The sequence below is a fragment of the Megascapheus bottae genome, chromosome 4 (genome assembly GCF_031878675.1).
Source record: "Megascapheus bottae isolate mThoBot1 chromosome 4, mThoBot2.hap1, whole genome shotgun sequence".
NCBI classification, from domain to species: Eukaryota; Metazoa; Chordata; class Mammalia; order Rodentia; family Geomyidae; genus Megascapheus; species Megascapheus bottae.
In genome coordinates this window covers 48,180,663-48,193,732 of record NC_143512.1, presented here as the reverse complement: position 1 = coordinate 48,193,732, position 13,070 = coordinate 48,180,663, and the positions used below count along the sequence as shown (strand labels likewise).

The 13,070-nt window shown below is 40.1% G+C and overlaps 1 protein-coding gene across 4 annotated transcripts in view; it reads right to left on the bottom strand.

The window, feature by feature from the left end:
* The window catches only part of Iqgap2 (IQ motif containing GTPase activating protein 2), a 225,315-nt gene that overhangs the window by 47,631 nt on the left and 164,614 nt on the right, over window positions 1-13,070 (bottom strand). For 2 of the 4 annotated variants that reach the window (XM_090331852.1, XM_090331850.1), the window contains 4 exons: window positions 9,362-9,532; window positions 3,736-3,819; window positions 2,933-3,004; window positions 1,460-1,529 (listed from right to left, as the gene is read on the bottom strand). In XM_090331852.1, the coding sequence (XP_090187978.1) occupies window positions 1,460-1,529; window positions 2,933-3,004; window positions 3,736-3,819; window positions 9,362-9,532 (397 nt within the window). The remainder of the gene's footprint in view (window positions 1-1,459; window positions 1,530-2,932; window positions 3,005-3,735; window positions 3,820-9,361; window positions 9,533-13,070) is intronic. The other 2 variants (XM_090331853.1, XM_090331854.1) reach the window with 1 other exon arrangement.

Here is a 13,070-nt window from a genome sequence, read left to right as displayed (position 1 = left end):
AACTCTGGGATAAACAATTAGAACTAGTAATAGAGCTGGGCAAGTAGCTTATACTTATAATCCTAGCTACTTAGGTGGTGAGCTCTAAGGATCCTGAAGGTTCAAAGCCAGCTTAGACAGAAAAATTTGCAAGACTCTATAGTTAACTACCAAAATAATGTTGGACTGGAAGGGTGGTTCCAGTGCTAGAGCTCTGGCTGAGAATGAAAAAGCAGAGTGAGAGTGCATCATTCTGAGTTCAACTCCCGGTGCCAGGAAAAAAAAAATAGAAATACTGAAATAGAAATGACTTGAGCGGGGCATGGTGGCTAATACCTGTAAGCCTAGCTATTCAGGAGGCTGAGATCTGAGGATCATGGTTCAAAGCCAGCCTGGGGATTAAAGACTGTGAGACTCTAATCTCTAACTACTAGAAAACTAGAAGTGGCACTACGGCTCAGGGGGTAGGGTGGTAGCCTTGAGCTGAAGACCTCAGGGACAGCACCCAGGCCCAAAGTTCAAGCCCCATTACCACCACTACCAACAACAAAATGACTTGAGGACCAGAAGTATAGCCTAGTGGTAGAGTGCTTGCCTAGCATGCACAAAGCTCTGGGTTCGATTCCTGGGTACTACATGCACAACAACAAAAAAAGCCAGAAGTGGTACTGTGACTCAAGTGGTGGAGTGCTAGCATTGAGAAAGCCCAAGGACAGTGCTCAGGCCCTGAGTTCAAGCCCCAGGACTGGTAAAAGAAAAAAAAAAAGAAAAATGACTTGAAAGAATTTGGACCAGCTGTGACAGCCTCAAGATTTGTTCACCGAGGGGGTGGTTGATCTTCTTTGTATTTTCAGCTTGGTTCTATGCAGTACTGACTCTCCAAGGTCAAGAGTTACACCAAAAGCATAATCCTTAGCATGAGCTCAGCGTGAACAACTAAACCTAGAATCATTTATGTTACTATTTTGCTACTTCTGATCTTCATGAGAGAAGTGACCTTGGGTCACAGGGCAAAGACGTTGGAAGTTATCGTGTTTGAGAGATGAGACAGTAGGGTTTTTTTTTTTTAATTTCTATTTCCAGCATTTCTTATCTGAACATGTTATACGCTTAAGATAGGGAAAATCATAGGCTAAATGATTAAATTGAATAATTAACTTTTTCTTGTTCCTCTTCTTTTATAATTGATAGAGCCCTTATGTAAAAATAACAGCATTTATGTCAACTTTCATTCTTTATCCAATTCTTTTTATCAGCCCCTCCCTCTGTACTGGCCCAGCCTGATCTCCTCCATGTATAACAGGAAGGTCTGGCTGCTGTCATAGCCTGTACTTAAGTGCTGTAGCTCAGAACTTGGGGCCTTTGAACACCAAAAGTCTTCTGGAGAAATGGGCCTTGCACTCTTCTCACATAGGCCTCTAAGCTGGAATGTACTCATTTGTAGTCAATAAGGAAGCCAGGCTTTATTTCTACTACTTACCGAGTGCCTTGTAGTCATCTCTAGCTTTGCTTGCTCTCAGAAGAGACTGTATTTTCACAATTTCATTTCTCTGCAAAACATGGAGACATATCATGATCTCCACTCCTCTCGAATCCTCATCTACTCCATTATTTTAAGAGTCAAATCCTTATATACTTCACTATTTCAGAGTTCAGGAACTATTAAGAACTGATACTAGCTAGGCCCAGTGGCTCAAATTCGTAATCCTAGCCTAGGAGGCTGAGATCTGAGGATTAGGGCTTGAGGCCAGTCTAGGCAGGAAAAGTCCATGAAATTCTCATCTCCAGTGGACTAGAAAGTGAAGCTGTGGGATCGCTGGTAGAGATCCAGCCTTGAGTGCTCAGGCCCTAGGTTCAAACCTCAGTGCTGGTACAAAGAAGAAAGAATGAGGAATGGAGAAGGAGGAGTATGATACTATGCAAAACAAATTCAGTGTATTAAAAATGAAAAACATACTGGAACAAAGAAAACCTGACACCATTTAAAACTTATGATATAGAGAGTGTAGTTTTCCTTTTTTTTTTGGAAGAGGAGATCAAGTTAGCTGGAAATATAAGCAAGACTATAGGATAAGGGTTGTTTAAGTAAACAGCAGACCTATAAAGGGAAAAGAATTTTAGCAGAGAACTTTGATCCAATATACAATTACCTATCTATTCTTTGAAAGTTCTGAAAAAAAATCATTCTGTAGGCTTCAATTTAAATAAGTTTGTGGCCTGAAAATATGGCTCAGTGGGAGAGTGCTTGCTTATCACATATGAAGCCCTGGGTTCGATTCCTCAGTATCATATAAACAGAAAAAGCCTGAAGTGGCACTGTGGCTCAAGTGGGAGACTGCCAGCCTTGAGCAAAAGAAGCTGAGGAACAGTGCCCAGGCCCTGAGTTCAAGCCCCAGGACTGAAAAAAAAAGTTAGTGGTTAGGAAAACTGTACATGCGTTATTGGAAGATTCTTCTCAAGAATCTGTCTCTGCCTCTGTGTGTGTGTCTCTCTTAGGTCAGTGGTGGGGCCTGAACTCAGGGCCTTGGGACTGTCCCTGAGCTCCTTTTGCTCAAGGCCATTCTGAGTCATAGCACCATTTCTGGTTTGTGAGTGGTTAATTGGACATAGGTCTTTCTTTTAATTTACCTTTTGTTAGCCCCTCCCTTGTCTTCTTCTGCTATCCCTTCCCCTCAGCTTTTCCTCACCTCTAAGAGTGAAAAAGTCTTATGAGGACTTTCCTGCCAGCCCTCTCTAGAATCTTATCTCTGTTATTACTAGTCTATACTGTTTTCCTGTGTCTCCTTTTCTCATTGTGATTTCTGAATTGAGCAGATCGATCATCCCTTCTCAGGCATGTTCTTTCCTAAGTGGTGATTTCCACCACATATGAAAAAGCAGTCATGCTGACTTTCATTATGCATTTATTTTGCTCCGTTGCAACCCAGTTGAAATCCCATGTGCATTTCCTTACGTGATCTTTGAAGTACTGCAATCGTGAGAGGTAATTCTTCCTTGCTGCTGCCATCCGGAACCAGGCCTGGATCTAGAATACAGTGAAACAGAGGAAACCACAGCCTTCACCAAGCAGTCCTGAGTATCATTTATGAGAATTTCCTACCGATGTACTATTTGACAACACCACATGGTTTCATCCTTCTCTATCTTCCATTTAAGGTATCTTTTAAACTCAGTCTCTTCTACTTTCAATTTCTCTCCAACCCTGGCTCCTGCTGTTCTGTTCTCTGGCTTTGCAAGGTATCTGCAGCTTGATTTTGTACAATTCATTGACCTTTCATTCAGTGAGAGTGGTTACCACAGTGCCTTTGCTATCTCTAGCTCAGAGCTATCTACCTGCCTGGAAAACTGGGTAGATTAGCTCAATACCAAACTTAGGACCCAAATTCCTCCTTCTTCCTCTTGCTATTGGCTTTGGGTTGGCTTTACAACTAAGGTGATGAGCTAGCATTATTAGTATATCCAGCAAATTCAGTAGAAGGAACAGCAAATTCAACCCAAGGAGGGAATGGAGGTATATCCAGCTTTGATCGGCATTTTGGATTTTCTAGACAAAGAGCTTTTAGTGGTTATAAAAGTAGTCAATCCCTCATGGAATTCTCATAACCACATAAAAGATGAGAGCAGTTCACTGATTCATTACAAGCGGAGATTCAAACTCAGGGCTGACCTTGAAGGTTCACATAAACCCTGTCAACATCTGTCCTGGAGAAAAAGTTTTAAGTGAATCACCTGATTAGGTAGGATGGGGCTATTTACCTTCACAACAGAGTCAACGTTACCAAGGAACACTTGTTGCCTGCTCAGATAGTCTTTGCGTTGTTTTTGTCCCTTCCAATAAGCCTAAGGAAAAGAGGGGGTTTATAGAGTTATTATTAATGAGTAATGATTTCCCACAGTTGGTTAGAAAGTGTGAGCACAGGACACATTTGTGGAAGTACTGAACTGAGCTATCCAGCCATCTGATCTGGACCCCCCATCTGCACTGGACACCTCTCTGGGGCACAGACCAGACCTACTATGAAAAAGGAACAGCAATAATAAATTACCTTGTGGGCATCCAGTTGCCCACCTGACAGCTTAATTTTTCCAAGGTCATAGGTGCAAAAGTAATATATTTCTATTTCCTTCAAACACACACAATTAACTAGGTGCTGGTGTGATTTTATAGTAACAGAAATTGCTTTACAACCCCTGGGTGTTACTGGCTCAACATTTGTAATCATTGTTACTCAGGAGGCAATCTGAGGATTGTGGTTCAGAGCCAGCCCGGGCAAAAAAAAAGTCCATGAGATTCTTTCCTCCAATTAATCACCAAAAAAGCTGGAAGTGGAGTTGTGGCTCAAGTGGTAGCATGCTAGCCTTGAGCAGAAAAACTAACAGGCAGTGCCTAGGCCCTGTTCAAGACTAAGAACTAGCACACAAAAAAAATACACTAAAGGGCTGGGAGTGTGGCCTAGTGTACACGAAGACCCAGGTTCCATTCCTTGGTCCCACTTACACAGAAAAAGCCAGAAGTGCTGCTGTGGCTCAAGTGGTAGACTCCTAACCATGAGAAAGTCCAAGGACAGTGCTCAGGCCCTGAGTTCAAGCACAAGTACTGGCAAAAAAAAATAAACTAAACATTTCTTTCTTTTGGTAATACTGGAGTTTGAACTTAGGGCTTTGTGCTGACTTGGCATAAGCTGTATCACTTGAACCATGCTACCAGTCCTCATTAGTTTTGAAAAGGGTCTTGCTTTTTGCCTGGGTTAGCTTCAGCCATGATCCTCTTTATGCTTCACATATAGGTAAGGGAATAGACATCTAGCAAAGGGTCTGGCTTTTACTGATTGAGGTGGGGGTTCTCATAATTTTTTTGGGGGGGGGCTGGGGCTAGCCTTGAATTGAAATCCTCCTCCTGATCTCAGCCTCCTGAGTGGATTAGAATGTGAGTCACTGCACTCAGCATTAACATTGTTTTATTGATTTATAGAAAGACACGAAAATAATACATGGTGTTTCATGAAACCGTCTCTCAACTTCTCCCAAGGGTAACATTTTACAAACACACTTTCAAAGCAGTCAGCAGAGGCCAGTAAACTACAAAAGGTTATTTCTTTGAAGGGAAAGTGGGTCCTTTCAAGAGAATTATGCGATACCAAATTTAAAATTTTTGGCCTTTCACTTAGTATTTCTAATTTGCAATCTATCTAGCCCTAGGAAATATAACAACCTTCCTTCACCGAGACAGGAATGGCCAGAGGCTATCATTACACAGCAGGTAAGTAAGATGAGGCAGTCACATAGGCTAACTATGAATGTGTTCTGTATCTGGAGGAATAGAAGATCTGGAATACAAGACTGGGATCAAAAGCTATCACAGGTATGATGATACCACACATGAACAATGGAAATATAGAAAACAATACATTTTATGCAAACTACCAGTCCAGGCCTCCATCTATTAGAATATATATGGACACACAGCAAGGGTGTAATGTAGAAGAACATATCAGTATATTTGCCTCTAACCCACCTAACTTCTCTCTATTGTGAACTATTAATGTTTTATTATGCACCATTTGAAATATGCACAATAGGTGTATATATATGCATAAAATGCATAAGATACAAACCTATATAATGCTTGTGAATGTGTTTATGTAGCCTTTATTTTTTTGGCAAAATGGAGTCTGACACTATGTCACGATCTTTCTCTAAACCATATAAATTATTGCCATTATTTCATATTTATTTCACGTATCTGTATTTAACATATATGTATGTGAAATAAATATGACATGTATAAACTCAAATGTAAATATATATAAACACAGACCCTCTCATTCTGTGTGTTATAGTATAGATTTACTGTAACTTACCTATTCTCTTACTGATAAGCATTAATTTTCACCTTTTTGGGGGTAAACCACTTTGTGCCCACTATTGTGACCATTTCTGCTCATATAGATTCCTAGGAAGGGAATTACTAAGTCAATACTTGATAACAACTACTTACCTCTTCACTAGTGGACTCAGTAAACTCATAAGAATGGAAAGGTTAACATCCAATCTGAAAGGACTTGATTTAATTCCTGTATTAATGTCCAGTCAAGATGAGAAAGAGACCTTACCTCTTTCCATAATATCTTTGTACTTTCCTACTTCTAAGACAATTGATATATCTATATATTCATATATATCTTCTTTATGTTTATGAAACCATACTAGATTTCCATACCTAACTTTTTTTTTTTGCCAGTCCTGGGCTTGAGCTCAGGGCCTGAGCACTGTCCTTGGACTTTCTCAAGGCTAGAGCTCTACCACTTGAGCCACAGCACCACTTCCAACTTTTTTTTTCTATGAGTGTAGCAGCGAGGAATAGAACCTGGTCTTCATGCATGCTAGGCAAGCACTTATAGACCCCCCTCCCCCCCCTTTTTTTTTTAACTCAGGGCTTGGTCTCTGTGAACCAAAGTGCCACTTCTAGTTTGCTGGTGGCTAATTGGAGATAAGAGTCTCACAGGCTTTTCTGCCTGGCCATGAGCAAAAAGCTCAAGAAGACAACATCAAATTGACTGATGTTTTTACTTTACTCTTTTCTCAAATTCATTAGAGGCCTCTTGTCCCTTTTTAAATGTTTTTCTTTTAGTCTTTTACAAGGTACTATTGGTAAGTAGTTCTCTAGTTTCCTCTTCGTTGCTAAAAGGTGTTTTTCTGGGCTAAGAACTCTTGGTTGACTATTCTCTTAGCATTTAAAAACCATTATGTCACTTTCCATTCAGAAACTATCATCATGAAGGTGTCTTCCTCCTGTATCTCATGCAGTAAGAGGTCCTTTCTGTCCACTGAGTTCAATTTGCAGCTCTTCAAAAAGACAAAACAAAGCAAAACAAACAGGTGTTTCTTTACTTCCCCTCCTGTTGGCCTGGACTACTGATTTATTCCAGTAGTACTTTGAAGGTGGGAGAGTGATTAGGCTCATTCTCTTACACTACCCAGTTCCTCAGCAAGGGACGAGTCGCAGGCAGACTGAGGGAGCTTGGGTATAGTTGATTCAGGCCTAGAAGATTTACTCCATTATATTTTCCCAAGGACTTGGTAATATGATATGTCTGGTTAGCTAATTAGAAAGCCCTCTGCAAGGGGAAGTGCTTTAATACCAGACATTTTCCTATTACAGGCTGAATTGGCCACTTTGGTAAGAAATAAGATGGGCACAATGTATTATTTGGCTCATGGTCTCTCAGTTTTAGGGGACAGAAGGTCATAGACAGCTATTAACTTCTGGTCCATATCTGTGTAATGGGCTTATCTTGAAACCTCATGCTCTCCTTGTCGGAGCAGTGAAATGAAGGCATGGTGGGTAACTTCAAGATTGATGCCCTCTGCTTCAATGCCTCCTATCTTGAGGTGGAGGAAAAGGCTCCACGTGGCCCTGAGTTCCAGTATCAGGAAATCTTGCAGTGGGAAACTTTTCATTAAGTTTCCCATGGCAATACTGCTCTGTACCTACAATGTTGGAGAGTTGTTGGGGTTGGCTCTAATTGTATCACATTAGCTGCCACTGTGAATTTCATGCAAATTTAGAGCCTGAGCATTGATTGCCTAGATGATTCTGTTCGCTGGCTTTTGTTCACATCTTGTGATTTTTGTCTACTGTTTTTTTTTTTTTTGTTGTTGTTGTTTTGCCAGTACTGGGCTTGAGCTCAGGGCCTGAGCACTGTCCTTGGGCTTTCCTCAAGGCTAGAATTCTACTCTGAGCCACATCATCACTTCTGGCCTTTTCTGTGTATGTGGTACCGAGGAATCGAACCTGGGTCTTCGTGCATGCTAGGCAAGCACTCTACCACTAGGCCAAACTCCTGGCCCTGTCTACTGTTTGTTAAAAGAAAGAATACACTGGAAAATCATTGGCTCATCAAAGAAACCATCTTTTCAGTATCCATTTTATAGCAAAATTTTCTTTCATAAAGCAACTTCTGGGCATTGGTGGCTCATGCCTGAATTCTAGACACTCAGGGTGGCTGAGATTTGAGGATCATGAGTTAAAGTTAGACTAGGAAGAAAAGTCTTTGAGACTCTTATCTCCAATGAACCACCAAAAAGCTAGAAGTGAACCTATAGCTCCCTTGGTAGAGCATTGGCCTTGAGCAGAAAATGCAAGATCCCAAGTTCAAGTTTCAGTAGTGGAGCGTGCGTGCGCATGCACACGTGCAAATACACACACACACACACACACACACACACACACACACACACACACAGAGTCTTTTCTGCCTTGCTAACAACTTGAGAATAACAAATACTTTTGGGCACTTTTCATATGCAAGATACAAGACAAAGTTTACAAAACCATTTTCTACCCTGAACAACATTACATTGAGGAAGAAAATGAAGAAAAATGCAACAATGATCACAAAAGAGAAGGTTTGCAACTGAAAAGTTTTCAGTTTAGGAAATCTTATAGTTATTGGCCAAAGCAAAAATCCACCAAACTCCAACAATCAGCAACAGTTTAAGTGAGGAGAAAAGGGTATAAACAGCCTTTCACAAGTTGGTGTGGTGTCTGGTAAAGGTACTCAGAAACACCAAGAAAAAAATACCTAAATGTGACAAGTTCCTCATCTTTCAACCACAAGATGTTAAGGCATACAAGAAGAGCCCCTCTTCCTCCTTGCTTAAACAAAACCAGAGAATTTCTCCTATAGGCTCAGAGGAACAGTGACCACATGGTCACTGATGAAACTGGTGAAAGTAGAAGGATGTCTGAGACTGGCTCCAAGCAAAACATGTGAGATCCTATGTGAAAAACAACTAAAACTTTTTAAAAAAGGTGGTAAGCATGGCTCACATAGTAGATTTCCTGCTTATCTAGCAAGCAAGCAAGCAAGCAAGCAAGCTCAAGAACTTGAGTTAAAGACCCAGTATAGTCCCCAAAGCCCCTTCCCCACCAATAAGAATGAGAGATTATACAAAGGAAAAGACTCTTGGAGATGCTCAATCTGTTTCTTTTCATCTGTTTTTCTATTCTTTCAGGTAAGAAGCAGGTAGGTGCCACTCAATATCTACTAGCCCCTGAAACCTGTCAGGTGACACACAGACTTCCAGCTGGTAAGAGGAATATGATTTCAGCTCTGATCTGTCCTTTTGACTGCCACTAGGTGGCTGGCAGGTGGATCTGAACAAGTCAAATACTGTCTAGGTGAAAAGTTATTCATCATCAAGACATTTCCCCTCTTAAAGGCTCTCTAAAGCAGACCAACAACTGCTGATTAGGAAACAAAAAATCTGCAGTCAGAATTATTCATTAGAATGCTCATAGTTAACTGTCTCTTTTCGAATGAAAAGTTTTGAGGGGACAGGACATTTTTCTGAGAGGAGTGGCAGATGTGTCACCTACCTGTATTTTGACCACATTTCCTATTTGATCACCCAAAAAGGCTTTCCTAGCTTCAAACTCTTCCCTAAGGCTGGGTCCTGAGGTGGTGGCTTGGAAGCGAAGGAGCAAGTCTTCGGGAGCAGACCACATATGCTGACGGATGTAGGTTGTTGTGACCTCCTCAATGACATCCTGGCAAGAGATAGTTCTTACAGTTACATGTCACACATCAGATGTAAGAACAGAAGAGCTTGTGAAAAGTGCATTTCTTTAGAACACTGAACATGATATGGCTAGCTCTTTCTTTTTTTCTACTGCTGTTGGCTTAGTTTAAAGCATTTAGCTAGAGTAGAGATGACTTGGCTTAGCTTTTTTCTAGGATGTGATTTGGAATCTCTCAGCTTGGTGCCGAGGTGACATGACTGAATGGTCACAGAATACAGACACACAAATTTGTGGGGTGGTGTTGGCACACACTGGAAAAGGGACAAGCATGCCTGGAGCTGATGGCTCAAACCTGTAATCCTAGCCATTTAGGGAGGCTAAGATCTGAGGATTGAGGTTCCAAGCCAGCCTGGACAGAGAAGTCCATGAGAATCTTATCCAGCAAAAAGGTAGAAGAGGAGGTGTGGCTCAAGTTATAGAGTGCCAGCCTTGTATGAAAAAGCTAATCAAGAGCATTAGGTCCAGAGTTCAAGTCCCAGTACCACACAAACAGTGGAGATAGGGCACAAATATGCCTACTCTAAGAACACTGCCTCCCTGCTCTCTTGGTTGCATGCAGCAATGACAAAGTCCTCAGGCTCTTCCACACTCTCTCTCTCTCAGGCTGGAACCTGCCAGAAATAATCAAAAGGATGCTCTTGGGCAAATGAAATATTTGAGGTAGAAGGAAAAAAAGAAGAGGAAGGCCAAGGGCACTCAAGGGCACATGAAGAATCTAGAGAAATAATAAAACAAAAGAAAAGAAGTTTCTGTGTGAGCTATGAACTAGGTTTACTTTCACTTTATTCTTAGATATATGCAGAGATTACTATCAGAGACTCAGATACAGCACAGACTCTTATCTAGTGCAATCGGAACTAAGAGTTGACTAATTTAAACAGCTAAAGTGAAATCATTTAAAGATGGATAAGTTGCTCCAAGAGAAGATGTGCATTCACTGAATAAGATCAATATATTCAGAATGTCTAGAAGAAATATAGTTTTTAAGTACTAGGAGACCTTCCACCATTTAATAATTCCAGAAGACAGATGTTCAATATAATAAAAACTTACAATGGATATATATGAGCAATTTTTATGTGTGTGTGGTGCCACTTCTGAGGCTTGAACTGAGGCACTGTTGGTGAGCTTTTGTGTTCAAGACTAATTATTTACTGACTGAGCCACAGTGCCATTTCTAGTTTTTGTTTTTGTGACAGTCCTGGGCTTGTATTCAGGGCCCATGTTCTGCCTCTGACCCTCATTTTGCTCAAAGCTAACACTCTACCACTAGAGCCACAGCTTTTTCGGTAGTCTAGTAGAGATAAGTCTCACACAGACTTTCCTCCCTAGGCTGGTTTTGAACCACAATCCTCAGCCTCCTCAGCAGCTAGGATTAACACCCAGCAGCAGAAACAATTTCTGACACCAGATTTTAACTCTTCACTGTTGCTTTTTTACAGTTTGTTATGGCTTTTCAGTCACACATACAATCATTAGTATTAACTTACAATCTTATTTTTTCAAACTGTTAGCAATAATAATCCATCCATTTCTCCAATCTTCTTTGCCTAAAAACTGTAGGAGCTTTGAACATTTGAAATTAGTAACTATGTTCTTCACTCTCTTCTTGTCATTCGGAATTTTTTTTCATTAAATATTCTTAGACTCAGGCCAGTTTTTCTCTCCTCTTTATAGACACACTCTGGTGCTACTAATTATTCATGATTATGTTAGATCTATATTTATGCACTCTTTTATTTTCATTCAGTATGTTCTCTTTTAACCTATTATAATACCTGGTTCCATCAACAAGTCATCTATCTTGTGGGCCCAATTTTTAGTTTTAAGGCCTAATTTTTAGTTTTAAGTTCTAATTAATCTCAGTGAACATTTCTTTACGATTATTTCCTTCTGGGAAGCATTACTTACTTCCTATAGAACCTAGGTATTTGTGTTAGACTAAATCCACGTCTTATGAATTTCAGCGTGCTGGACACACATATAATGAGCCACAGTGCCACTTCTGGTTTTCTAGTGCTTAATTGGAGATAAGAGTCTCACAGACTTTTGTGCCCACACTGGCTTTGAACCTCGATCCTCAGATCTCAGCCTCCTGAGTAGCTAGGATTACAGGCGTGAGCCACTGTGTACGGCTCAGAAGGTATAAAATTCTTTATGTGGGTATTTTCCTATTTGTGCTTTGATAAGAATTGTTTTTGCAGTGTTATTCATTCTTTAGGTAATTGTGGGCACACTAATTAAGGAAGATTACATTTAGCAAGGGGTTGGTGGCTCATGCCTGTAATCCTAGGGCTGAAGATTGAGGTTTGAAGCCAGTCCTCACAGGAAAGTACCGAGACACTTATCTCCAATTAACCACACAAAAAAGAAAAGTCAGAAATGGAGGTGTAGCTCAAGGTCTTGAGTTCAAGCCTTAGAATTAATGAAAAGAGATTACTTCCAGTCATAACTTGTATTATATGCTAAAAGGGTAGATGATTTCAATTTCATATTACTCTGACTTGACTTCTGTTTCTTCCTTGCATCTCAATAAAAAACAAAGAACTAGAGAATAACAGCCACCTTACATTTGCTTCTAGCTATATCCCCTTTGGTTTCAAGTAACTTCCAAGAAGCATATAGTTCCTTACCTTTGTGTTCTAAGAAATATTCATATCTAATAATATGGCCTCAGAAGAGGAATGTATTTTGTCAAGTGGTTTGTCTCATTCCCTTACATATTGAGGGAGACTAAAAACATTATTTTGGCCCATTTTTTTAAATGTATTTTCACTGTGTGTGTGTGTGTGTGTGTGTGTGTGTGTGTGTGTGTGAGTGTGTTTGTGTAGGTACCAGAGCTTGAACTCAGGGCTTGGGTGTTACCCTTTAGTCTTTTCTGTTCAAGACTGGTGTTCAACCACTCGAACCATACTTCTAACTTTCAGCTTTTTGGTGGTTAATTGAAGAGTCTAATGAATTTTACTTTTAGGCTGGCTTTGAAGTGTGATCCTCTTATCTCAGCCTTCTGAGTAGCTAGAATTACAGGTATTAACCATCAGTATCCAGATTGTATCTTCACTCTTAAATTGTTTGTTACCTTTGTAAATATGCAGCCCTGACATCCTGTCCATATAAAAACTATTGAATATTGGGAAAGAATTTGACTTAAAATGAAGCAAATGCAGAAAAATGAACAGTCCAGCATTATACATAGTGAGAAAACTACCATATGTTTTATATAGACATCTGTGTGTGTGTGTGTGTGTGTGTGTGTGTGTGTGTGTGTGTGTGTGTTATATGTGTGTCTTTGGCAAAAAAACAGGATGGAATAAATTACTTTTGAAAAGAAAAATTTTATAGACTAAAACTTTTAATTATAGTCCAAAGTTTCATTAATGAGATCCTGAGATATGAAATAAAAATTCAAGACTTACTATACCATAGTTCATTTTCATTGCATATATGGCTTATGTCAAGTTTCTACCTCAGTTAATCAGAAATCCTATATAAAATCTACTCACTT